The sequence below is a fragment of the Carassius gibelio genome, chromosome A18 (genome assembly GCF_023724105.1).
Source record: "Carassius gibelio isolate Cgi1373 ecotype wild population from Czech Republic chromosome A18, carGib1.2-hapl.c, whole genome shotgun sequence".
Classification (NCBI taxonomy): Eukaryota; Metazoa; Chordata; class Actinopteri; order Cypriniformes; family Cyprinidae; genus Carassius; species Carassius gibelio.
In genome coordinates, this window is record NC_068388.1 from 7,385,361 (window position 1) to 7,411,886 (window position 26,526).

General features: G+C 36.4%; 1 protein-coding gene across 5 annotated transcripts; it reads right to left on the reverse strand.

Annotated features, from left to right (window-relative positions):
• Nucleotides 1-1,247: 1,247 nt before the first annotated feature.
• LOC127934696 (protein MTSS 2-like) lies at nt 1,248-26,301 on the reverse strand. Of its 5 annotated transcripts, none has more exons than XM_052532231.1 (15): nt 25,784-26,301; nt 21,499-21,560; nt 21,034-21,107; nt 11,043-11,127; nt 8,399-8,490; nt 8,216-8,290; nt 6,457-6,614; nt 6,149-6,256; nt 5,968-6,065; nt 5,648-5,780; nt 5,475-5,549; nt 4,927-5,076; nt 4,496-4,654; nt 3,670-3,838; nt 1,248-2,577 (listed from the first exon to the last, which is right to left on the reverse strand). In XM_052532231.1, the coding sequence occupies exons 1-15, from the start codon at nt 25,853-25,855 to the stop codon at nt 1,799-1,801; spliced, it is 2,289 nt and encodes a 762-aa protein (XP_052388191.1). In that variant the 5' UTR covers nt 25,856-26,301; the 3' UTR covers nt 1,248-1,798. The 5 variants fall into 5 exon arrangements, with proteins under 5 accessions (XP_052388191.1, XP_052388190.1, XP_052388193.1 ...); XM_052532230.1 differs by having other exon boundaries at nt 4,496-4,657; XM_052532233.1 differs by lacking the exon at nt 4,927-5,076.
• Nucleotides 26,302-26,526: the final 225 nt, after the last annotated feature.

Genomic DNA, 26,526 nt, shown 5'->3' on the forward strand with positions numbered 1-26,526 from the left:
AAAATAAAAAAATAAAAAATGACATCGTGGATAATCACAGTTCCTTTCTAAAACCCCAAATTACCCCATTTAGTTTATCATATAGCACGGGATAAAATCTCATCCCAAACGTCCAGTATTGCAGAAAAGGGTAAAAACCAAGCTGTTACTCAAGTGTCCCTGTGCATAAGTGCTCTCTGTCCCTCTCTAAACACCCCCCATCCTCCAGATCAGATCAGATTGCTCAAGATGTGTTTATTTCTGCTGCGCTGTCTTGTTTGCAGCGTGGCTCCATCAGTATACAGTCATGTCCCGCATTTGCAGCGGCGGAGGGTGGTAGGCAGACGAGCGCGTCTGTCAGTGAAAATGACACGCGTGCCACTTTTGCAGCGCGACTGACAGCGGGATGCGCACCAGTGTCACATCCCTGTATGTGTAGCCCAGAGCGGAGTGTGGGGGTCCCGTCCGTCAGAAAGGGGGAGGATGACCGAGACGGGGATGTGATGAGTGAGTGAGTGAATGAGTGACTGGAGCCGAGGCTTTTGCCTCTCCTCATTCTCACGATCTCCAGCTGCCACATCAAACGCCTCCTTCAGCCCACGTCCGGCTCTTTATCCCATCAATTAGATTTAATCGCAAGGATGGGTCACATAAACCCTACATGCGGGTAATCTCTGGCCCTGCTGAACAAAAGTACAAAAGATCAAAAGAGCCATTGGTAAGCACACCTTACCATACCAGTTCTGTGAATACAAAGTGCACTAGTAGTAAGTTTACTACCCTGGCCTGACAAATGACAGAAGTGTCATAGTAAAGTATGTATCAGATGCTGCTTTGATATGTGCTACAGCATATGATTAGCACTTTATTTTATTATAGCCTGCATAGCCTAATTAGATGCAGTAAACCAAACCCTAATCCTAACCCTATAAGTACATCTTAATTTAAAAGTACATTTAAATTAAAGCAGCCTACAAAAGAAATCTGATTGCCATTGTAATATTAAACTGTATTTACATAGTATCCCATTACATAATGAAAGTAAACCACAGTATTACCATGATACTGCATGTAAGAAACATGCCAATACTATGGTACTTTGATAAATAGACTACCATAGTATACTATTGTATGACTGACATTTTCATATGCTACATAAATTAAGCAACTTACACCACCTGCTGGACAATTCTGAAATAGAACCCACGCCTTTAAAATCGCTCACTAGTAATTTATTCAACAAGAAAAAAAAATTCTGGTCTAGTGGCTACAAATGATTTGCTTTATTTGGCAGTTTACAGCATGTGCAGAGATTCCATTGCATGGTCCATCTGAGACTGAGCTGCGGTATAAGCTGTTTTGTGCATCTTTTCAGCTGAGAACAAGACTTTGGCTTTTTACAATAGTTACACGTGGGAAGAGAAATGTCTCAAAAACATAGCAGTTACATAGAAGTAACACGATCATAGTCATCACAAACTGCAACTCCAAAAAGGAACAAGTGGCATAACCAGCATGTTAATACACATCTTAAACATTACATTCTCATCCTTCAGGCCATAATTTGTCCATCATAATATGTCTGTCAGAGATATTAGTCCAAATCTGGTGAATATAATTACACAATAATAGGCCGGATGAGTATTGTGTCCATACGCACAAAACAGGTAACACTGACACTGGCCTTTAGTTGTTAGATGGCAGATTTTAACACTAAATTATAAAAAAAAAATACGATCTTATATTTCCACATAATATATTGCTCTTCTTTATTCTGAGAGTCTGTAGCAATAGACTTAGCAGGGTAAGCGGTACTAAACTATCCCAAAATCCTCGGTGCTGATCTGTCATTGCAGGTTGCTTTCCTGAGTCGCACTCCTCTGCGGATGGTCTTCAACATGTCTTCTCCTTCCTGCTCATGCCCTTGATCTTGCTGGTGGCCCTGGCTGGCCTGAGAATCCGTGGGAAATGGGAACTGGCCGTCACAGAGTGCGTGAGCATTAGCGACCAGCTCTCCAATCTTCTCCACCAGACTATGGCGATTGGCGGCAAGCATCTGCTCTTCTTCTGAAGTGAATCCCGCAGCTCCAGTTTGCTGGGCGTAGACACTTCCACCACCAGCTCCCCACGTTGGTAAACTCATTCGCTTGGGAGAAGCTTTGTAGTCCAGAATTTCGAACGCTTCATCACTGTACAGGTTTTCCTCACTTCCATTGTGCACAAGAGGAGAGCTGGGGAATCCAGGTGAGTCTGGGACAGTCGGGGTCTTTACAGGGACAATAGGCGGTCGAATAGGGATGGGACCCACACTGGATGGGGTGCGTCTCGCATTGGTTTTAGATGAAGGGGTTCTACGAATGGTGGCTGTTCCTGAGGCTATGACACCACTTCCTCTCCCTTTCCCATTGGTTGTTGGGGCTCCCTGGGCAGCCAGTGCTCCATGCAGCCCTGCGGTGCTGGCGGGCCGCTTGGTCTGGATCATACGGCGGTAGTTCTGAGCCAGGTTGCTATGCCGAGGGACGGTGCAGGACTTGTCAAAGTCTGTGTGGGCATCGTTATAAGCATCCCCATTCATGGAATAACAATCATATTCGGATCCTGCAAAGAGAAAATGGGAAGAGTACTCAACTCTCTCTGCCTTACAAACACTGTCTTCATGCAGTGGATTGTTTTTGTGTCTGTTATAGGTCTCTAATTAATTGATAACAGTTTAATAAATTGCTAAAAATGTGGCTGTTTCAAAACATGAGTGAGATTTGTGGCCTATTTTGGCGCGATTTTAAAGCATCATAAGCACACTCCAAAACTCAACAGCTGTTCCAGAAAATAAGATACCTTGTTTTGGTGAAATTGTACACTACCGATGGCTTTAGTACGGTTTTAAAGTTAAAAAAAAAAAAAAGTCTCTTTTGCTATCAAAAATACAGTAAAATGGTACAATTCTGAACTATTTTTACAATTTAAAATACCTGTTTTCTATTTTAATATTTTTAAAAAAAGTTATTTATTCCTGTGCTGGCAAAGTTAAATTTTCAGCAGTCATTATTGCATTCTTCAGTGTCACATGATCCTTCAGAAACCTTTCTAAAATGTGTTGTTGTTCAAGAAAGACACGTTTCTTATAATCAATGTAAAAAAAAAAAAAAAAAAAAAAAAAGTTGTGCCGCCTTACAGTATTATGGACAATGATTATTTTCAGGATGAAGCTCAATAGAACAAGCATTTATTTGAGAAGGAAATCTTTTGTAATATTATAAACCTTTTTGCTGTCACTTTTTAACTACTTAATGCATCCTTACTGAAATAACTGATCCCAAACTTTCGATACGTACTTATAGTTCATTCATACTAAAAATATCAACAGAAATTGTTATATCTATTTAAAATGGTTCATTTCATTTTTTATGATTAGATTAAATAGCATTTTGTGTTTATTACAGTATTGTTTCATTAGCCATTTGCATCTAGTGAAGGGCATTATTTGTAAGCTGTATAGAGTTGTTGCCTTTTACAGCAATCCAAATTGGTCACTTTTGTTGTTTAGTTCTAACTAGTTTTTGAACAAGAGCCTGTTGGAAATCTTAGCTTTTGTAAGTATGTATTTTTCTCTAAATGAAATGGACAAGTGTTGTAAATGCTGTACCTACTGTGCACCTGTATTTAAAGTGTTTGTCTGTGTGTGTTTATTACCCTGTGAAGGGATAGTGTCCTCTGAACATGATGGTGTCGTGTTCTGTGTGCTGTATCCGCTGGAGTACTGCAGAGAGTCACAGCTGCTCTTCTGCTGCTGTTCTATACTAAGCCCACGAGTCAGAACCATAGCCAGCTCACTAGCAGCGGATGACACTGGCTTACCATGCTAAGAGAAAAAGAGAGAAAGAAGTCAAGTATTTTTGTGGATACCATGATATACTACCATTCAACAGTTTGGGATTATTAAGATAAAAAAACATCATAATTTTATTCAGCAATGATGTATTCAATTGATCACAGAGGTGACAGTTAAGACATGTATAATGTTCCAAAAGATTTCAATTTCGAATAATTGTTCTTCTTTTGAATCTTCAGTTTATCAAAAATCCTAAAATTTCCACAAAAATATTAAACAGCACAGTTTCAACACTGACAATCCTAATAATCACAGGAATGATTATTAATAATTGAGTACCAATAATAACTGGCAACAAATCAGTGTATTAGAATGATTTCTGAAGGATCATGTGACACTAAAGACTGGAGTAATGGAAATTCAGCTTTGCCGTAACGGGATGAATTACATTTTAATTTATATTAAAATCGAAAACAGGTATTTTAAAATGGTAATGATATTTCACATTCACAATATTATTTTATATTTGTAATCAAATAAGTGTAGCCTTGGTGAGAATAAGAGGCTCCTTTAAACGCATTTGAAAAAGCAGAACTTTTGGTAGTGTATATAAGTATATTTATAAAACAAAGAAAATAATAAAATCATAAAGTTCTCAATTTTATATTAAAAATCAATTCTCAATACCTTGGCAGTGATGTCTTTAGAATTCATCCTAGCCAGCATATAAGGATCCTCAGGGTGAATTATTCCATTTCCTCCCGCTCCAGCAGAGGGCTCTGCTGCCTCCGTCCTGCGCTGCCCGGTCACAACCGTCTGCTCATAGTGACCTGCCATCGACCAGTCCTGCTGCAAGAGGAAATAGCTTTTTTTTTAAGGTTATGGAAATATAATCAGAATAGGACACAGCCTGCTTTTTTTTAGTAGATGTTTTTTTTTTTTTATCAGCAAAAATAACCAGCAAATGTAAGGATGTTGGTTAATAGTGAAAAGGAGATGATAAACAAATTAAATGGGAGATTAAAAAAACAAATTAAAACTAATCATGTTTTGTAAAGAATAACAGAACATAATAAAGCAAATAAAGGCTGACCGAATGGTCAAAATGAAAAACAGACCTTCCAGTAAGGAATCTTTGATGTGGGTGAAGGGGAATTTGATCCTGGGGATTGATTATAAGAAGGGGACGCAGGAAGTAAGTAAGAGTGAGGCCTGATGGAGTCAATAAAACAGTGAGCAGGACGGAAGGTAGCAAAGGATGAGCTGAACTGTGGAAACGGAATGACAGGACGGCCCAATCAAATACAGAGATCATTACAAAAGCTTCAGTAAATACCCACACCAAATAACAGTGCAATATTATATTTAAAAAAATCGTTTTTTATGCATTCTATACATACATACATAAACACACATATATATATATATATATATCATATATATATCATATATTGACATTTTGCTTAAAAGTGTTAAGTGTTAAATCAAAGGAATATGTTAAGTGCAAATTATGAAAAATAAATAAATAATGACAGAAAACAGAATTCTGTCAATTTAACAAAAATATAACAGAGCTCATTCATGAAAGTTTAAGATGTTGGGGGCAAGGAGATTAATTAATCAAATAATGTATTAATGACATTTCCTGACTGATATTAATACTTACTATTGTGGGAGAGCCGCACTCACTGACTGACTGGCAGGTTTCTGAAGCCTCTGAGGATGCAGAACTGGTTGACTTCTGTTTACCAAAGATAGTTACAGATCAGTGAAATGGATGTGGAAATAAGCATGAAATGAAACAGTCAAAAACAAAACACCAGATGAACTAATAAAGACCTGGCTAGTGATGTCAGACGGCATGGGGGAGGGAGGTTTGGAGTGCACATTGGCATCTTGAGAGACAAAACCAGAATCATGAGAAGAGATGCTGCTCAAACGATGTCCGCTGCCTGGTGGCAGATGCACCAAACTGAGACGAAAACAAAGAACTCATTAGTGTTATTCTTGAAACTAGCAAATAACCAAATAAGAATATCCAAATGCAACTAAAATTGTTGAGACTACATATGGCATAATAATATCATTATAAAATGGTAGTAACTTTAACTTTAGTAAATGCAAAATCTTAATTCTGTTAAAAATGATGAGACAAGCACCTGCAAAGGCTGCTCTTCCTGGATCCAACACTACTGGGAGAAGAAGGTGGGGTCTGGTAGGACCAGTTGTAGTCAGACCCCTTAAGATCCAAAATCACCTAGTGAAATCAAAATAATATGTCATTATTATCATCTGTTCGTGCATGTTTGTTAAATGCTTTTCATAAATGTGTTTAAGCACCTGTTCACTGGCCTCTGGGAGTTTATGAGGGTCAGTGGTCAACACAGTGAGGTCATCAATAATGGCCTGGAGGTGAGTGACCTCTCCCAGCATGGCAATTTCACCGATCTATGGAAAGATAATGCCACTTTATTGTAAATAGCACTAAGCACTCCTCTCTTTCATTCACATACATAGGGGAGACCAGGGCTTGTTTTTTATTTTTTTATTTTATTTTTTACATTTTTTTACAAGTTAATACATTTTTATAAATAAATTAAAATATATTATCTAGAAGTAACTTCAGACCCAGAGCCTTTCATTCTTACCACTACAGGCTGCAGGAAGCTGATGAAGGTGCAGTAGCGCCCCCTTTCCTCCAGGAGGGCTCGGCGCACAGCCTGCTTCTCGGTCTCCTCCATCAGAAGGTACATGTCACTCACATCCTGCATGGCACTGTCCAGCTGTGGCTTCAGTCCTCCTCGACCTGAGATGAAGAGAAAGAGGCTATAAAGCAGCGTGTGGATGAACAATTCATGAAAGGAAAATTACACTACTCTTCAAAATCTGGGGTAAGAAAGATTAAAAAATTAAAAATTAAAAAAGAATTATTCAGCAATGATACATTAAATTGATCAAAAGATACATTTAATACAAAAGAGACTTTTACAATGCTACCAAAAAAGTCTGTTTCAAATAAAGGCTGTTCTTTTTAACTTCCTGAAAAAAAGATATCATGATTTCGACAAAACATTAAACAACATAACTGTTTTCAGCACTAATAATAATGTTTCTAGAGCACCAAATCATCACGTTCGAATGATTTCTGAAGGATCATGTGACACTGACGCCTGAAGTAACAACATCATCAGCAATAAATTACATTTTAACATTTCTTAAAGATTTTTAAATAGCAATTTTGCTTTTAACAGGATTTTTGATCAAATAAATGCAGCCTTGGTGAGCATAAGATAATTCTTTTAAAAACATTAAAAAATGGTACTTTCCCCAAAGTTTTGAACAGTTGTTTACACCAATATTAAAAAACGGGATAATCTGAGAAGGCTCAATTTAGCATTTTTAACACATGAAATGTTTAATGTAGATGTCAACACAGATGTCCCATGGGGCAACACAACCAAAGACGGATTAGGGTGGATAATGTCAACACAGCAACCTGGCATTGTCAGACTTCATGCAAGGAAACCTTCATGACCATATAATGAAAATAAATGACAGAGTTGATGCTACGAACCTAAACACACTTCACATATTGCATGATTGTACATTGTGATTTCACAACACAGATGTTATTATGTCTGATGGAAAGAATGACAATGAGATGAACACATTTGGCAAACGATCTAATTTTGTGTTTGTAAAGGAAACTAAAACAATCTCTTTAAAACACACGCAAAACGCCTCGGACGAAATTAAATCTATGTTAGTCATGCTGAACGTTATGAACTATGATGGAACTGCCTGAATACATACCTGATAGTTCTACAGTTTATAAGCAGAAGCCAAGCCAATCACAGTATGAAAGACAGAGAGAAAAATAGAATTGCCTTGAAGAAATTGCAAAGGTGTGAGGGAATGCAAAGGAACGTAAATCACAGGCAAGTCTGTTGCCTCACAATATTTATGATACATTGCGTAATTATACACTTTTTCATTCAACATTCTTCAAAATATCTTCTTTTTATGTCCCACATTAGAAAGAATGTCAGAGAGTAAGTAAATAATGACAGAATATTCATTTTTGGGTGAACTATTCCTTTAAAATCAAGTGAACACTATGGAAGTATTCTTCATTTGGATAGTAGTAGAGTTCACCATCATCTGATTCAATAGGGCTACCATGACATTTTGATCCAACTCTTGAATTTTATAATCTGTATTTGACCTAATTAATCTTGGCATCAGAAAAAGTAAGCATGCAAGTGAAGTGGGTGAGTAAGAAAAGATCCCAGCACGACACAATTTCACAAATTATTAAACATGCAGTAATCCTCTGATAATAACACAGAGAGAGAGTGTGATAAGGAGAAGGAATCACTGTGCTACAGAGAGAACAAAAAGACTGACCTTTTCTGGCTTTCTTCTGCAGCTTTATTGTGTCAGATGACTTCTTCTTGATTTCCTGCCTAGAGCGCTTGTACTCTGGTGAACAGAAGGAAGGTTTAGGTTTACAGACATTACCGGTAGTAGTGCATTGACAGCGAGTATAACCAGGTTTGCATATTGACAACTCTGATGAGTCAGTTCCACCTTTGGCATGGTCTTTATCAAGCAGCGCGGCTGTTTTCTTCCACTCTTCTATCTTGTCTTGGAGTGGGGCAATCATTTTTTCCATTAGAGCACTGAGTGTAAATTTAAAAATGGCAAGCAATTAAACAACAGAAATAATACAGTATTTAAAATGGTCATCCAACATTATTTAAAGAAGAAAAAAAATAATAATAATGAAACATGCAGAACTCTATGATTATATGCGAAATATACATGAATTATGATTATACTACTGGTCAAATTTTAGAATAATTAAAATGTTTCAATGTTTTTGGAAAAATTCTCATGCTCAAGACGCCATTTTTTTGTATAAAACAATACAGGAAAAACCATAATATTGTGATATTACAAATATTGACATATATACATGCATACAGGTGCTGGTCATATAATTAGAATATCATCAAAAAGTTTATTTATTTCACTAATTCCATTCAAAAAGTGAAACTTGTATATTATATTCATTCATTACACACAGACTGATATATTTCAAATGTTTATTTCTTTTAATTTTGATGATTATAACTGACAATTAAGGAAAATCCCAAATTCAGTATCTTAGAAAATTAGAATATAACTTAAGACCAATACAAAGAAAGGATTTTTAGAAATATTGGCCAACTGAAAAGTCTGAACATGAAAAGTATGAGCATGTACAGCACTCAATACTTAGTTGGGGCTCCTTTTGCCTGAATTACTGCAGCAATGCGGCGTGGCTTGGAGTCGATCAGTCTGTGGCACTGCTCAGGTGTTATGAGAGCCCAGGTTGCTCTGATAGTGGACTTCAGCTCTTCTGCATTCTTGGGTCTGGCATACCACATCTTCCTCTTCCCAATACCCTTCCTCTTCCCTGTACAAGGTCAGGCGAGTTTGCTGGCCAATTACGAACAGGGATACCATGGTACTTATACCAGCTACTGGAAGCTTTGGCACTGTGTGCAGGTGCCAAGTCCTGTTGGAAAATGAAATCTGCATCTCCATAAAGTTGGTCAGCAGCAGGAAGCATGAAGTGCTCTGAAACTTCCTGGTAAACAGCTGTGTTGACCTTGGACCTCAGAAAACACAGTGGACCAGCACCAGCAGATGACATGGCACAACAAACCATCACTGACTGTGGAAACTTTACACTGGACCTCAAGCAACGTGGATTGTGTGCCTCTCCTCTCTTCCTCCAGACTCTGGGACCCTGATATCCAAAGGAAATGCAAAATGTACTTTAATCGGAGCACATAACTTTGGACTACTCAGCAGCAGTCCAGTCCTTTTTGAGGCGAGACACTCCTGACGCTGTCTGTTGTTCAAGAGTGGCTTGAAACAAGGAATGCGACATCTGAAACCCATGTCTCACATACGTCTGTGCGTAGTGGTTCTTGAAGCACTGACTCCAGCTGCAGTCCACTCTTTGTGAATCTCCCCCACATTTTTCAATGGGTTTTGTTGCGGCTATCCCTATTGCTTGTGCACTTTTTTCTACCACATCTTTTCCTTCCCTTTGTTTCTCTATTAATGTGCTTGGACAAGAGCCAGCCTCTTTTGCAATGACCTTTTGTGTCTTGCCCTCCTTGTGCAAGGAGTCAATGGTCGTCTTTTGGACAACTGTCAAGTCAGCAGTCTTCCCCATGATTGTGTACCCTACAGAACTACACTGAGAGACCATTTAATGGCTTTGCAGGTGTTTTGAGTTAATTAGCTGATTAGAGTGTGGCACCAGGTTTCTTCAATATTGAACCTTTTCACAATATTCTAATTTTCTGAGATACTGAATTTGGGATTTTCCTTAGTTGTCAGTTATAATCATCAAAATTAAAAGAAATATATCAGCCTGTGTGTAATCAATGAATATAATATACAAGTTTCACTTTTTGAATGGAATTAGTGAAATAAATCAACTTTTTGATGATATTCTAATTATATGACCAGCACCTGTACATATACATTTACATATATATATATATATACACATCTAGAGATATTTATTATTAATTAATATTAATTATTAATAAAATTAATTATTAAAGTTTTTGCAGAAACCATTAAACATTTTGTTTCTGGATTCTTTGATGGATTGAAAGATCAAAAGAACAGAATTTATTTGAAAACATAACTTAACCCAACATTTAAATTGCAGCCTTAATTAGCATAAGAGACTTCTTTAAAAAACATACAAAATTGTCAATTACTTTCAATTTTGACCAGTAGTGTACAAACACACACACACACATACAGTATGTACAACAAAAACAGAACTATATTGTTCCTGTATGAATTAAAAATTTAGAAAAAAGGAGCAGTGTAAAGATTTTGCTTGATATCTCCTTTTGTGTTCCACAAAATAAAGAAAATTATATCAGTAGTTTGGAAAGAAAAGAGGGTGAGTATGATATAAGGAAATGTTAACTTTTTGGTAAACTATTCCTTTAAGGTCAGCATTTGAAATCTATGAGCTGTGAGCTAATTTGGTATCTCTGAAGACAACACATTAAAGCCTTAGAGCAGGCTGATTGAGCTATGAATGTTTGCTTATCTCCACAGTGGAAAATCAATTTTAAATCCTGTCTGTGCCGTCTGACTGGCTGGGAGCAAAGCATGAAGTAATCACGCCATGGATAGGTCGATCACTCACTTGGAGAAGTAGCGCAGTTTGGCTTCGATGCTGCGGTGTCGCATGCACATCCGGGTCAAAGCTGAGCCAATATCCCTGGTGGCACCTAACAACAAGACAAATCAATGTTAAAAGAAGAGGTGGATATCAAAAAAGAACATTTTGTAAGCTGAGTGTAACTTGAGCATTAACATCATGAGCCAATATTTTTGAAAACATTAGACAAACTTGTCCACATATAGATTTAAATCGCACATATAAAAATGGCCACAAGAGGGCAACCTAATCAGGAACACAAAAGCAGGCCCATAAAAGGGAAAAAGTATGTGCTTAGTAATAAATGCAAGACAAATGCACCATATTCCCAAGAGACAAAACTTCAAATAGCACAAATTGAACATTTGCCTAAAAGAATGGCTCTGATCCATAAAGAAGTGCTCACTCGCTTGGTGACCTTGAACACAATTACTTAGTGGTGTTAACTTTCCTCTCCTGCCAAGTGTAATTAAAGTGGGGTCTTAAGCTATAAAGCCTTGCCTGCCCGGGCCTTAACACAACCAGCTCAGCCAAGATTTCCCCCAATCTCACAGCCAGATCTGATGAGATTGAACTCTGTCAGTATGAGGGCCAGTAGGTTACACAGGCTAGATGGGACAAAGTCTCCACTTACAGAGTTCAAGGGGCCAGTGGATATAAGGGGACATCTGATTGATTATGATAAATAGGAATTGGAAACATAAAGAACTAAATGATTCTGGTTCTGGTTATGATCCTCCAATGATTTGTTTAATATGTGGATAAAAGAAATGCATTTTTATTGGCAAATAATAAGAAGATTATGAATATAAAACTTTTTTTTTTTAATCTTACAAAAGATGTGATTGCACAGATCTTAATGCATATTCAATGTTATTGTGAACAATTATTCCATGCATGTTATAGTTATGCAACCAGTTGCTCAACCTCCCAAATAATTTTCATTCTCAGATGATGTCTCCAAGATCAATGTCAAAGTGAAAGTGTTGCCATCATTTATTGACCTTCATATTGTTCCAAACTGTATGTCTTACTTACTTTTGCAGTAGTCATAGACTGTTTTTTGTACACCAAATATAAATTTGTGTGTGTGCAATAAGACAGGAGTAGATCTTCATCCAGCCAGGTCCAAAGGGAAAAGGAGGGAACCCGGTAAAGGGATATCCCTCCATTCTTCCACTCTGTATCTGCCTTTCCTGTCTGCTCATGTTTCCTAAACACCATTATTACAGGAGAGAATGGGAGAGGCCGGCAATAACCTGCTCTCCTGTAACCACACAAATACACACAACAACACACACACACACACACACACACACACACACACAGCTACTGAAAACCTTCAAAACAAACAGCCTCCTACATAAGAGTTCATTGCAAAGAGGGATGTCAGTTCTTCTGAGACTTCAAATATGAGTAAAGTACAAAGATTTGAAGATTCTTGAGTTATTCAAACCAGTGTTATTTTAGTATCATTGATATACTATTATAGTTTTTTTTTTTTTTTTTTTTTTTACATTTTTCTGATTTAATTTTTAATTTCAGTTCATTCTTTAGTAATTCTGTTGTGTTTTTGTAATTTTTCATCTTCTTTTATATATTATGTATATATATTATATTATATTAATAAATGTTTAGTAGGTAAGTAATGGAAATGTTTTTTATGGTTTTAGTTAATGATAATAACCCTGCTTCAAATTTAATCCATTTGACATATACTGTATGACATTTACATAGATACATGATATTATGATATTTTTTGCTATTGATATATGTTATCAAATCAGCATTATAAAAAGCACCTATGCTCACATGACAAGTTGTTTTCCTTCTTTCAAACTGGAGCAAATGCAGTTTTCATTGGGTGGGACACTGACAGATTGAACGGTGGCCAAACCAGGTGACAGTTAGAGGGAAGGAAGGTTAAAGATCAGCCATCTGATCTTCAGTATAAATGGTTGTACTTAGGAAAAGATACTGCAAAAAAATAAAAAATAAAAACCTGTGTGCAATTTGGCTCTTACCCACAGGTCCATCCTATACGTATATGTCTGAGAGAAAGGCCTACTGCTAGTACACAGTGTGCTTGTCCAAGAGCATGCACGTCTCACATTCTATTCTCAAAGGCCTTTGGAAAGGCAAATCAAGTTCAATGCCACTGGCGTTGAGACTTAAACAGAGCTGTTCCTGAATTGACCTGTGCACACACACACATCTATTTGCATGGCTCAGTGCAAAGCTCACAGCTGCACTTTCGCTCAAATGCGAACGCTTTTCTATTTCAAAAACAGATCTTCCGAACGTCATGGTTACAGTCAGAATGATATGCAACACAAACACACTCACACACCTGGCAGCATCCTCTTCCCTTCCCTTGAGGGATCAGCTGGCAGCTCCATCCTGAAAGCGTTCACAGATTTCCTGTATCCAGGAGTCCCCTGGCCTCCTACCCTGACCGGACACTCACGACTCCCACAGCCTTCCTTCAGATCATGTGACCCAGAGGCTTCAGATGCTCCATTCAGCCAGACTCTCACTGCCTCCAACACCTGCCCACAACTGGGAAGCTATTTAGCAGATCTGTGAACCCTTGAGGAACTGCTCATGTGATCAGAGACTGTTTAAAGGGATAGTACATCCAAATATGAAGACTTTATCATCATTTACTCCACCTCAAGTTTCAAATAACTGTTTTTGTTCATACAATAAAAAAAAAAACATTTGACTTTCCCTATAGGAACAAGAACAGACACATTTTTTCAAAATATATTCTTTTATGTACTGCAGAAGTAAGACATACAGGTTTGGAACAACATGAAGGTGAGTAAATGATGACAACATTTTCACTTTGACTTTAAACTTGGAGACATCTGAGAATGAAAATTGTTTGTAAGGTTGAGCAACGCGTTGCATAACTATAACATGCATGAAATAATTGTTCACAATAACATTGAATATGCATTATGATCAAATTTTCATGTTCAATTTAAAAAGAACTGGTTTGTGATTACAAGTGGTAGGAGATGAGAAAAATAATTTATCTTCACAAAGAGATTTTGTTCTAGGCACCTTGAATGTGACATTATTTCAGTCAAAATATTTGATTGATTAACAGCCTTTACATCCATCTGAACTGAGAAGTAGTTTCCACGGGTCTCTGACTCTCACATGTGCCCTTTCTCTCTCTGAAAAGATATGTGTGCAGGTGCAGAAGTAGTTGGCAGGCTTTGTTTGAATGGCTGGCAATGCAACAGTTTGTGCAACAGACTGTCCCCTGAAAAGACTTTCATTTTCAACTAATGTCACTTAGGCTGCACTATAATGTTAGCTAATTCATTACAGCCAAATATATTTTTTTTTTCTCAAATTATATTTATGGTTTGGTTTAAAAATTTTATTTAAAATTTTTATTTAATATTATTTTTATTTTTATTATTTTTATTTAATATACTTTTCCAAAGACAAAAATATGCATACAAGGTAAAAAGATTATTTATTTTAAAGACCATACTATACTATACAATACATAAGCCAAAATATCACTTAATGTAAGTCATACTTTTTATAACTGATTTTCACCATAAACTAAATTTGCTATAAAATAACACATTTATTAGTCAATGTTTAATTTAGTTTAATTACTGTAAATAATGTTTGAAAGACAGTAATGTTTATCGTGATGTCTTTTTAATTTAAATATGTATCATATTTTATTTTATGTTCTACAACACCAAAAATGAATAAAACCCACAATAATTTCTGCAGCTAGTAAAGCTAGCCAGAAAGTGTTCTCCACATCAACACTTTGGGGTCAAACGAAAATACTATTTAAACAACATTGTTTATTTAAAAGAAAAATCTGTTGGGATGTTTATTTGCTTTTAGACAAATGGAACAAAACATATTTAAACCAGAATTAACAACATGTTTGTTTGACTTTTTCTTCAGTGTAGGAATTGTTTTAGTAAACTCATATTTGGTCTGGTTCCATTCTGGTATCAAATGGGGACTCTCCAATCAAGTCTTGATGGATAAAATAAAGCCTTGCCCTACCTTTCACTTGGAAATGCATCACATTAGAAAAGTGTGTTACCAATGAGGATTCACTTTACATTTAAGAAATATCTCTTTGGTGCCATTGTAGTGTGGGATCATACAGAACATGAAGTGCTGACATACACAATTCTTTTAATGTAAACACTCTCACGCAACCCAACGCTAACCTCAAACCTAACTGCACACGAGCAAAAACAAACACATGCATAGCTCTTTCCCTCTTCTCACGTTTGTAGCTGCAAATCATGTTTTTTCTGAAGAAAGTTTCTGAGGGCTAGCCTACATAATGATCTAATAAACCAGCAGACTAATAAACAGAAGGACTCAATGTATGTATAAAAAATACAATTAAAAAAACGCTCTCACGTGTTCATTTTAGCACGAATTACGTGAAACGATAGGCAGAGACGGAGACAGGAAGGCCAGTGATAGCAAAGTTGAGTTTGGCCCACTGCCCTAACTCTATCTGTTCTCAATTACTCCAGATTTCCCAGGACTCTCTCTGGCATGAGGAGGGGACATTAAGAATGCCTATGTGTGTATGGCTTAGTGTGCGTGCGTGCGAGCGTGCGTGCGTGTGTGTTTACAGCCTCTAAGACTTCCTGTCTGGGGGACAGAGCACTGCTGCTAAAAATACTCCTCAGTCCTTCTCACCAGATGTGCTTCATATTCCAGCTTCAGCAAAAACACACTCACACATTTGACTAAAACAGACATAATATGGACCCCTCCTCTCCCTTTCTCTCTGTCCATCTGTCTCTCTATTAAGGGCGACAGTAGTTCGGTCAGGCGTGAGTTCAAGATAATCAGTTACTTTTCCCTGACTGCTATTCATCATCTTCTTTTCCTTTACATCACAGATTCCCAAGGTACTTCTGGGGGTACTGGGACACATGTGGATTTTGAACCTATTTAATGGTAATGTCCTTTCCATTATGACGTAGAACATAGTGTTCTGCTCTTTTAATGCTCTATATTGTTTTGAAGCGTCTGTGCTTGTCTCACGCAACTGAACATAACTTATTCCACACTAAATGTGTTGATTCTGGAAAATTCTCAATGCACTCCAGGTTTCCTTTCTATTGTGAATAATATTTGTGGTAAAGACTGTTATAAGAGCCACTCAGGGATATAAAACGTGTGGTTGCTTTTACTAAATACAAATAATGAAAAGCAGTTAGCTTAACAACTGTTAGTTCTTCATTTTGTCTAACTTTAAAGCTTCCCCTCATCACAGTACATTAAAAATAATACCATAATTTATTGTATATTGCATCTTACTCAATATTAACATTTTCATGGACCATGATGCAGTTTAATAAAACCATTAAGCACCACGTTAACAAAATCATACACAATACATATACAAAAACAATGTTTAGCCATTGATAAATTCTTCGCAGTATTGAAAATAAAACCATCATGGATAAATAATATCATCATAAAATAAAATTGCCATGGTAAATTATATGTAAAAATTGATAAAAAAAAATTTATAGCCTCAATGCACTGTAAGTCGCTTTGGATAAAATTGTCTGCTAAATGCATAAATTTAATTTAATTTAATTTACTGAATCATCATGTCAATAAAACCATGGTATTACCATCTCAGATAATAACATGACACCATGTTGACAAAACCATGGTGCTGGCATTTTACATATCCAAAAAAAATATATATATATGGTAAGCCATTGAAAAATATATAAATAAAAATTGTGTTGTCATGGTACATGTCCAAAATCCAAAGTACAGTTTTTGTTTCTAAATTATGGTACTCCAAGGTTAAGAATCCATCTTTATGCTACCTGCTAATATTTATACAGCACTATTTTATTATATAAGTTACAGTAATAGGATAAATCTATATTACACCAACATACAATGTAAACACATCAAGTCTAATTTAAGGCCACATATAACCTTCTTAAGTGCTTTAATAAATCAGTTGGGAGTTGTTTGGTGACCCACAGACCTGACAAAAAGGTACGTTAATAGAAATGGGTGAAATGTGGCAAGTGTGAATCTGACAGTTTAATCTCCGGTGCCAAGTAAGGCAAATTCTTGCCCATGCCCCACACTCCAGATGGCTGGAACGGATACATGCCATCTGCCAGTCCAGAGCTGCAGGGAAGATTAGCAGCCCACTGCGTCCCACTGACACTAACATGCACAAACTCAGTCTGTGTGTTTCACAACAAGGTAAAGAGGATTACACATCTCTACCTCGCCACTGCAAGCCGGGTGAAATCGCTTCCAAGCTCCTTCCATGTAAAGACATATACACTCATACATACACTGAGAAGAGCCTGTCATCAGCATAGATGGAGAAAAACACAAATACATACAGACCCAAGAGCCATCATTAAAACACACCTCGCTCCAATCCCATGACAGAGAGGTTTGTGACCCTCTCCCATGGTGCATCTCTCACAACATAAGAAATTACCTGCGGGATCCAACTATACACTTCCACAACTAAATCACTAAGGGGACGGTGCAATGCATAGTGCAAGCACTGACATCATATGACATCATTGACTTAGATGTGTTTATAAAGATCTAGATGAACAACGCATGTATCATTACGTTTGTTTTCCAGTAAATATCCCTCCTCTAGCATTCATCACTGGAAGTGAATGCAAGCAAATGCTGTTATTTTTGGAGGCCAGACATCAAAATGCAAGTCAAACACAGACATCAAACACTTCCATGCCTGTCTAACACGTGCACTAATAGACTGCCCACATCTGCTCTATAAAAAACCTGACCATGACGCCATGACTATAAACATCACAAACAAGCCAGACTGCTGGACTCCTTTGCTATCAAAGGAAGAGAGTCATAATAGAAGAGAGAGTTATGAGAGAGAGAGAGAGAGAGAGAGAGAGAGAGAGAGAGACTATATAATTTTCTTCCATATTGAAGTTCCCTGTATTGATATTCCCAAGCCTACTCATACTTAACTTAAACTGACCTTAGCATGACAAATACTTCAATCCTTTGCAAGTATAGAAAAACAAGTTTCTCCAATGAAACTTTAATACTGCTCAAACTGACACATCCAGGTAGTCGTGAAGATGAATGAACAAGGTTGTACATTTGTAAATGTTCCTAATGTTCAATCACAGCATTTATTAATCTCATTTAATGGTTATTTATACAAATAGTGAGGCATATACAGCCATATAAATTAACATTAGTACTAATGTATTATGAATAAACATGAATTAACAATAGTATGTTTGATTTTTTTTACATTATGATTTAATTTATTATTATTATTGCATTATAACATTTATATAATAATACATTTGCATTAATCTAGAGTAAAACAATAATAATTAGTTAGTAAAAATGCTGTATTATATTATATTATATTATATTATATTATATTATATTATATTATATTATATTATATTATATTATATTATATTATATATATTTTTTATGAACATTAACCAATTGTTGTTCATTTTTTTCAAGATACAGTTCCTGGATCAAAAAGGTAAAACTCCCATTCAAACACTTTAAACATTCAGGCCACTGAAAGGCTGTGCTTGTTATGTGACTGTCTGGAGTGTGTGTCATTATGGGCCTGCTAACTGGGGTGATGGGGGGGAAGAATGTGTGTCACTGGAAGCCAGTGAGACGAGAATCCGTCTGATGTCAGTGTTTTAGTGAGATCCCCAGCTGTGTCAGTGCCCCCAGCCTGTCCCTAATTCACAGAAAACGCATTGCCTACTGTTGCTGACACTTAATACTGGGGATTATATACTGCCCTCTCATTGGTGTACAGTGGATATCATTTTAGTGTGGCGCTACTGGAGGAGAAATAAAAAAATTAAATAAAAACCAAGGCCATCACAAAAAATAAAAACATAAAAGTAAGAATCTGGTAATGAATTATTTTCTTAAAAAATAGGACATTACCCAAAGTTTCTTTGATACACTACAGTGTATAGCGTAACTACTTGCAACTCTTATATCAATGCAAAGTGATAAACAACAGCCAGTCCAGATGTCAGAGGTGAAAATGCTGCAGTGACAGCCATCCACTAAAAGTATTGACAGTTCACTGAACTAATTTATGGCAATGCTGTATGTTTGGAGTCCTGAACAGAACAAAGCGCTCCCGCAGGACAAATGGAATCAGTCTGGTTCACTGGCATCTGGTAATGATTCTGAACTGAGCAGAAGGGTGAAGGTGGATAGGTAGCTGTGTTTTTGGGTAAAGACTTTTGCTATTAGCCTTTACTAGACAGATACAAACCGAAACATGATATAGTCTGTCTCTATAGACTCTATATTGTTTCTGTCTCTAAATTTCTTGATACTGCAAGTATGCTAAATTTCAATTTTGGGGGTAATGCATTACATGTAACGCAAGTACCCTAATCAGATTACTTTCCCTAAGTAACAAGTAAAGTAATGCATTACTTTTAAATTTACCACAAAATATCTGAATTACTTCTTTTTAATATGTAAGTTGCTTTGTTTTCCCATTTATTCACTGACAGCTCTCTTGTGCCCGTGTTAAGAGACAAAAAAACTATTTATGAATATATTGAAAAAATCATATTTATCTAAGAAATAGATATTGGACAGGATCATTACCCTGATTGGGCCTGCCCAAAGCTTTTCATGTGTGTCTGGTCTCTAGTTACTGTAGATTCTGTGCAAGTGCTGTAACCTTTCAGATTTTGGTAGCCAATAGCAACCGGTCCCTTTGTCTACAGTAGCTGGTTGGCGCTAAGACACAAAAACCCACGCACACTACACAGGATGCAAAGATCCAGTGCATTCAGCGCTTGTGTATATGTGGAACAATTTACAAGACCGATACAAATGAGTGATTCAGCTCTAGGCCGAAAGCTATGCCTGACCCACACCCTTTAAGCATGTCGATGAAGACTAGATTTCTTTAGCCTTGTCTGGTCCCTGCAGGCAGTAACTAGAGGATTTGAATGGCACCAGAAGGATTCGGTTTCAGAGACTCTACAGCAGCCAGCTAGAAGCAGAATTAAACTATGATGAAATATGACTCTCAAGCCATTTCCTAGTTATCAGAAAAAACCCAAAGTGACCTTTCTGATGTAATCATAAGAAAGTAAACTAGAGCTGCATGATTAATCAAAATAAAATGGAAATATAGTCCACAAAGTCACAAAGGCTGCAAATTAATTAAATAAATACATGCGCTTTGTGTTTCAGACTAAAGTGCGACACACTGTGCTTACAACTCATTATCTGCCAATGTTTGAAACGTCTCAGAGCATCTTGATTTGCAGTAAATGCTGCTCCACACAAACTCCATCTCGAGTTTGGGGGGTTTTAACTTAGAAATGCCAACCATATTCCTGCACATGTAATAAGCACTACTCAAAAGAGAAGCTAAGATAAATATAATTTTTCTATTATATTTGTAATTTTATATTTATTATTTTGCATTAATATTTGTATTATAATTTTCCAGCTGAAATTATTATTACATAATTTTTTCTTAACTACTATTTTTTTATTTAACATTTTTATATATATATATATTTTAGTATTAGTAGCAGCAGCAGTAGTAGTAATTATTATTTTCATTATTATTATTATTATTATTATTATTATTATTATTATTATTATTTTATAACCACATTGATTTATAATCATGAAAATGTGTCCAAATCATATCATACAGCCCTTGAAACAAGCACAGCAAACTTGTTTTTTTTTTATTATTATCAGATTTTAAATCAAAATTGCAATTTAGCTGAACAATCACATTTTATTCCCAAAATCATGCAGCCCCACTTCCAACTTCCTTCCAAATGCATACATAGGGATGAAATTGTGCAATTTGACTATGCAAATGTTTATTACAGCAACCCAAAAACTGTTGATCATTGTGATCTCAACATTTGAAATGTACCTCTCGTGTTGGTTGCCATGTCTGCCACCTTCTGAAAAGCATCAAGAAATGCTGCAGCCGCAAACACTGTGGTTCTGTGAAGGAGTAAACAGCAAAACATTTAGAGTCATCAGCACCAGTGCTGATTAGGAACAGTGACAGGACTCCTGAAAAACAATCTGATTCACATCTTGAGAATGCAGATTAAGGCCCTGTCCCGAATTAAGTGCTTGACATGAACTGACCATGAGACCTTAGGGTGTCTCATTTGTCATTTTATAATTCAGAAGGGTGCTCATCTGGCCTTCTGTCAATCCCACACTGATGCAGAATATTATCCAACAGTCCATGCAGCAAAATGTAGACTGCACAGATAGACCGCATGGGTTGAGAGTGACATTTGGAACAAGGCCTAAGGCAAGTATCAGTATCTCCAAAAAAGGTGAAAGAAATAACTAATAAAAGACTTCTGAAGTGTTAAATTACCTTAGCTGGGAGTGTAGTTTTGTGGCCTTTGCAATGAAATCTTCCCACACTGGGTATGAGAACTAAAGGAATGAAAAAAGACATATGAGAGTGTTAGTAAGGAGATAAACTACAACATTAAACTGCACACATATAGGTAACCCAAAACAGACACATTCAGAGCTCCAAAGAACTCTAAAGAGAGCAAAGCACTTCAGATGAGGACCAGATGTCTCGCTTAATACAGACGCTCATGACACACTTCCATCTGTTTTAGAAGAACATTCTCTACACAGGAACACCAGCAAAGTTTTGTCCAGGTGTGCTGACCCTGTCTGTCATCATGACTTTATATACTGTTGAAATTACCAGCATATGCTGTTCCTCAATTTAGGATTCTGGTGTCTTCACAACAGGTTTCTTCTTTGAAACCTAAATGAAGACATTTTGAAATGTCTCCGTGTGGCACCAGTCAATGGGCATCAGAACTGTTTGGTTACCAACATTCTTCAGAATATCTAAGAAATACAGATTTGGAACAACATGAGGGTGGGTAAATGACGACAAACGTTTAATTTGTGGGTGAACTATCCCTTTAGTTTAACCAGAAATACTTCCTTGGTCAAGTAGAACCTTTGTAAACAGTAAACCCTAAAAGAAGTTTAATTCCAAAATAATTATTTATATTCACACACGAGACGCATCTTTTATACAAAACAACTGAAAAATTCATCATTATGGGCTTTCTCACTGGATCAATTCAAGAGAATGTCTGTTTTTAATAAACTGAAATTCCTAGGGACATTTAAAAAAATGACAGCTGACAGCTCTTGTTAAAGGGGATGGAGAGGTTGGAATAAGGTTGTTGTTGCATGGTCTCTGATGATCGTGAACAAATGATCTTTCAGGCAGAGGTTTAGAAATGCATGTGTTTTAAAATTCTTTGGCTTTATACACATTTTTGTAAAACAAATTGGTCAAAAACCACTGAATAAGCGCATTCTGGCATCAGCTTTGCTGACACAAATGCTAAATAGGGAGACAATAGGCATCTGGTAGAAAAATTACAGTAAACAGTAGTTTGTTATTATCTCATAAATAAACAAAACAATGCATGAGAGTCTGAAATATTTTGTTTGTTGATGTTGGAATAGGTTTTCTTGTGTTTTGGAAGAAAATGTAATTTTGCTCTGCAGCTCAATGTGCAGCTAAAATTACAACCTCTCTTTCTACTCTGTTAAGAGGTCTATCTTTGGCTTATGAAAGATAATGTTTAAACATAAACATATGACTAGAGTAAAAACAAACATAGGACCACATAGAAATATAGTGCCATTCTAAATTTGTAGGTCATATAAGTCTCTTATGCTCACCAAGGCTGCATTTAAATTTAAATTAAATTAAATTAAATTAAAAATTAAAATTATGCATTTACCAGTCGCTTTTATCCAAAGCGACTTTCAGTGCATTCAGGCTATCAATTTTTACATATCATGTGTTCCCGGGGAATCGAGCCCCCAACCTTGCGCTTGCTTGCTTGCTTGCTAGCGCAGTGCTCTACCAGTTGAACTACAGGAACACTATTATGCATTTATTTGATCAAAAAGTTAAAACAGTGAAATCGTCAAATGAATACAATTGACAAATGATCCATTAGAAATCATCAAGAACCATTTCTTATTATTATCAATGTTGATAAAAAAAATTAAAAAAGTTCTGCTGCTTAATATTTTTATGCATACTGTTAAACACCGGAAAAAAAATTGATACAAAAACAACATTTACTTAACACTGTAAAGGTCTTTACTGTCATTTTTGATCAATTTAAAATGTCCATGCCGGATAAAAGTATAATTTAAAAATAAACATAAATAAATACAAAAATCTTACTGACCCCAAACTCGTAAAAGGTACTATACAGAAATCATTCAATACAAAAACAAACTCTTCTAAACAGTCAAAGCTGGTATATTTAAAACCCACAGGTGGTTAATTAGCTTTCAAGTAACAAGGACAAGAAGGACACGAGGAGATTGAGTCTAAAACAGATGAACAAAGAAGGTTGTTGCAGGTTAAGAGGTTAAGAACAGTCTGCAGTTGCTGAGATCAGTTCGCTTATTGGCCGTAACCAACAACAGCTTAATTCAATAATATGATAATTTTTATAGACAGAATATTCTAGAGTAATGTTAAACATGTTTTTCATTTTCATTTTAGATTAACAAAAACATATTTCCATCATCACAGTTTTAAACATTTAATAAATCTGATCTGCTTTAAAATATAATGCAATAATGTAATGAAATATTTAAAAATGAACTGATATCCAGTCATTTCAAAATCAAATCAGATCGTATTAGTTAGTTAGAATTAAAAACAGGTATTTCCTGCTAAACATTAAAATATCATTAAAATGACATGCATTTTGATGATGAAAGATGAAAAAATTTCTGGTATTATGATTGGAATCAGTGACAAAGCAAGATAAGACTTTGAAGATAAAAATCATTTTGTGGTTATTTCCTAGGCTCCATGCTAGTTTGTGGCAGAAGTGCAGTCCTTGTGTGGCCAGTAAACACCTTCAACAAGATGACAACAAGTCCTTACATTTCAACTCAACTGTGACCTTAAAGATCTTATGTGTATGGTCAATTTTCATATCAGCCATTGAGCCAATCTGTAGTCATAAAAGCTATCACAGTTAAAAGCTTGCAAACACCAAAAAATTTGAACATGCTGAAAATAAATTCAAAATGCTTTTAAAATTTGTACAGACAGGAATTTTAACACTGAATTATTAAAAAAAGATATACACATTACCTGTGATTAATATAATTACTATTTCTTATTTAATTTAACATTAGTTTTATTCCATTTTATTTTATTTTTAAAGTGAAAGCAGCATATGTTTGCTGTGTTTTGTATCATATTATGCAAACAAAAATAGCTGTGCTAAACCTTTGACTGCGGCTCTAAAGTCTTTTATACATCTTGGTCTGCCAAGTGAAATCACAGAGTAGAGAAATTCTACAATATGCAAATTTTTTGGAAGAGGAGATTGCCCTACCCACTCGCATCATCTGTGACATTACGACTCTCTCCAGCTGCACCCTCTTTATGAGTGTTGATATACTGCGTGTCAAACAAGCTGAACCTTGCCAGGGTTGGACCTGAGCCAAGTCTGGAGCCGTTCACAATATATGAACTCCAGATCTGGCATCTGGCCAGTGAACTTCACTCAAACGCCAACTTTCAGCAATACATTCACTGCTGGAGCCGCAAGAGAACATGGAAACCATTTATGGAACAGTACGTTCAACCACAGGGTTCTGCTCCAGCAACTCAACAGGCTGGAAAGCGCTCCAAAAAAATCACAAACAGCTAGGAAAAACAGATCATATCTGAGAGATGGCCACGAGATGTTTAAATGTTACAGGTTAACATAAATAAACGTCACTATTATCACTTATGCTTTCTTATATGTATGAATACCAATATTTTAAATACTGTATTCTGTACAAAAAGCTGTATTAAAGCTGTTTTTTTATTTCTTACTTCACTGAAAAGGGCTTTGAGCAAATGAGAGTTTAGTTGAGCTCCACATTTAAGATCACTCTGATGGATTTCTATCTGTTTTTGAGCCATGCGTAATCCCTGCACATTAACATCGCATTCAGTCAATATGAGGGTCAACCTGAGAGATGTTCTGACTGGAGTCCAAAATAAAGGTAAATGTCTTTTGCTCATTAGACAGCTTTGAGCTAGGCAGACTTTTAGTGCACCATTTTCAAATTTGTGACTATGTCAAGTACAATGAATTAGGTTAAAATGGGATTAGACATGAGTCTCTCTGTGAAATAACAGATAGCGAATACAGCACAAGACTTGACTATCAAAACAATTTCCCAAAAAGTGGGTGTTGCCCATGCTTCATATAAAACCCCTCTGTTTTGGATAAAAAAATATTTCTGAAGGATTCTGAACATTTCTAAGCTACTAACTAGATCTATATTATTCAGTGAAAAAAAATAATTATCTCTCTCTTTACTCTATCTTCTACATATTGCTTGTATGTTTATCTAAAAAAAAAGCACAATAAAAATACTTTACTAAATAGCAGGTTTTACTAACATCTACCAAAGAGTCCAATTCTCATTTCACAACAAAGCCCTCTATGCTGAGACCCCCATGCCATTAATCACAGCATCAGTGGTGCAGGCAGCTGGACCCCTGATGAAAACAAAGGCAGTAAAACACAACCATCTTTTTTTGCTAAATATCTGCATCAATAAAACAGTCGTGGTACCTTCATATCGTTGACGATCGCCTGAAACAATCCACCTAGAGCACCGCACTCCTTCTCCACACTCTCCATCATGTCACACCAGGCTCTTGATTGTTACAATACTCTTTCAGTAAATATATATTAAAAAAAAAAAAAAAAGATGAAATGTTCTGTTCCAAATAAACTGATTTCGTCTTCAGGAATTGGTATGAAAGTGGTCCATCACCATCCTAATACAGAGCTCTTGTTGCATCGGATGCAAATGTGAGAAACATGCAGCAGATGTCGGCGAGAGGAAACAACAGTTGAGGCTGTAGAGTAGTAGAGTGGCTCTGTGCCCGTTATCCTGGGAATGATGGCTGGGGTCAAAAGATTTGATTATCCCCTCCCAACCCCCGGCTTAGGATACAGAGGACGATTTGTGTATCATACTAACAATCTGTGCTGTCAGATCCACGTGGACGAGAGGCTTCAGCTTAAACAGTGCCGCGATTTTTGGATGAAAAACGGAATCGAGTGATACAGCGAAAGACAGACGTGATATTCGATCCTCCGGGTTGGTGGGCGGGATCATAGGGATGGGGGCGTGGCTTACGGGTAGACATATGGCAAGTTGGTGTGTGTAAAGGGAGAGGACAATTGAATGGTAGACCTTTAAAGTAGCTTTAACGTGTCTTTGTGTGGCAGGGACAAAGTTAACAGCACAGCTGCCACTGCATGCCATTAAATGGACAGTGCACTTTTTTAACCCCTTTAACAGTCAC

What these genes read in the sequence shown, in the direction of transcription:
- LOC127934696 (XM_052532230.1), bottom strand. Translation starts at nt 25,855, where the DNA reads ATGATGGAGAGTGTGGAGAAGGAGTGCGGTGCTCTAGGTGGATTGTTT. An exon ending in CATGGCAACCAACACGAGAG is followed by an intron (nt 11,128 to 21,033) that starts GTACATTTCAAA and finishes TCTTGTTGTTAG; the next exon opens with GTGCCACCAGGGATATTGGC. An exon ending in TGATAAAGACCATGCCAAAG is followed by an intron (nt 8,291 to 8,398) that starts GTGGAACTGACT and finishes TCTGTTCACCAG; the next exon opens with AGTACAAGCGCTCTAGGCAG.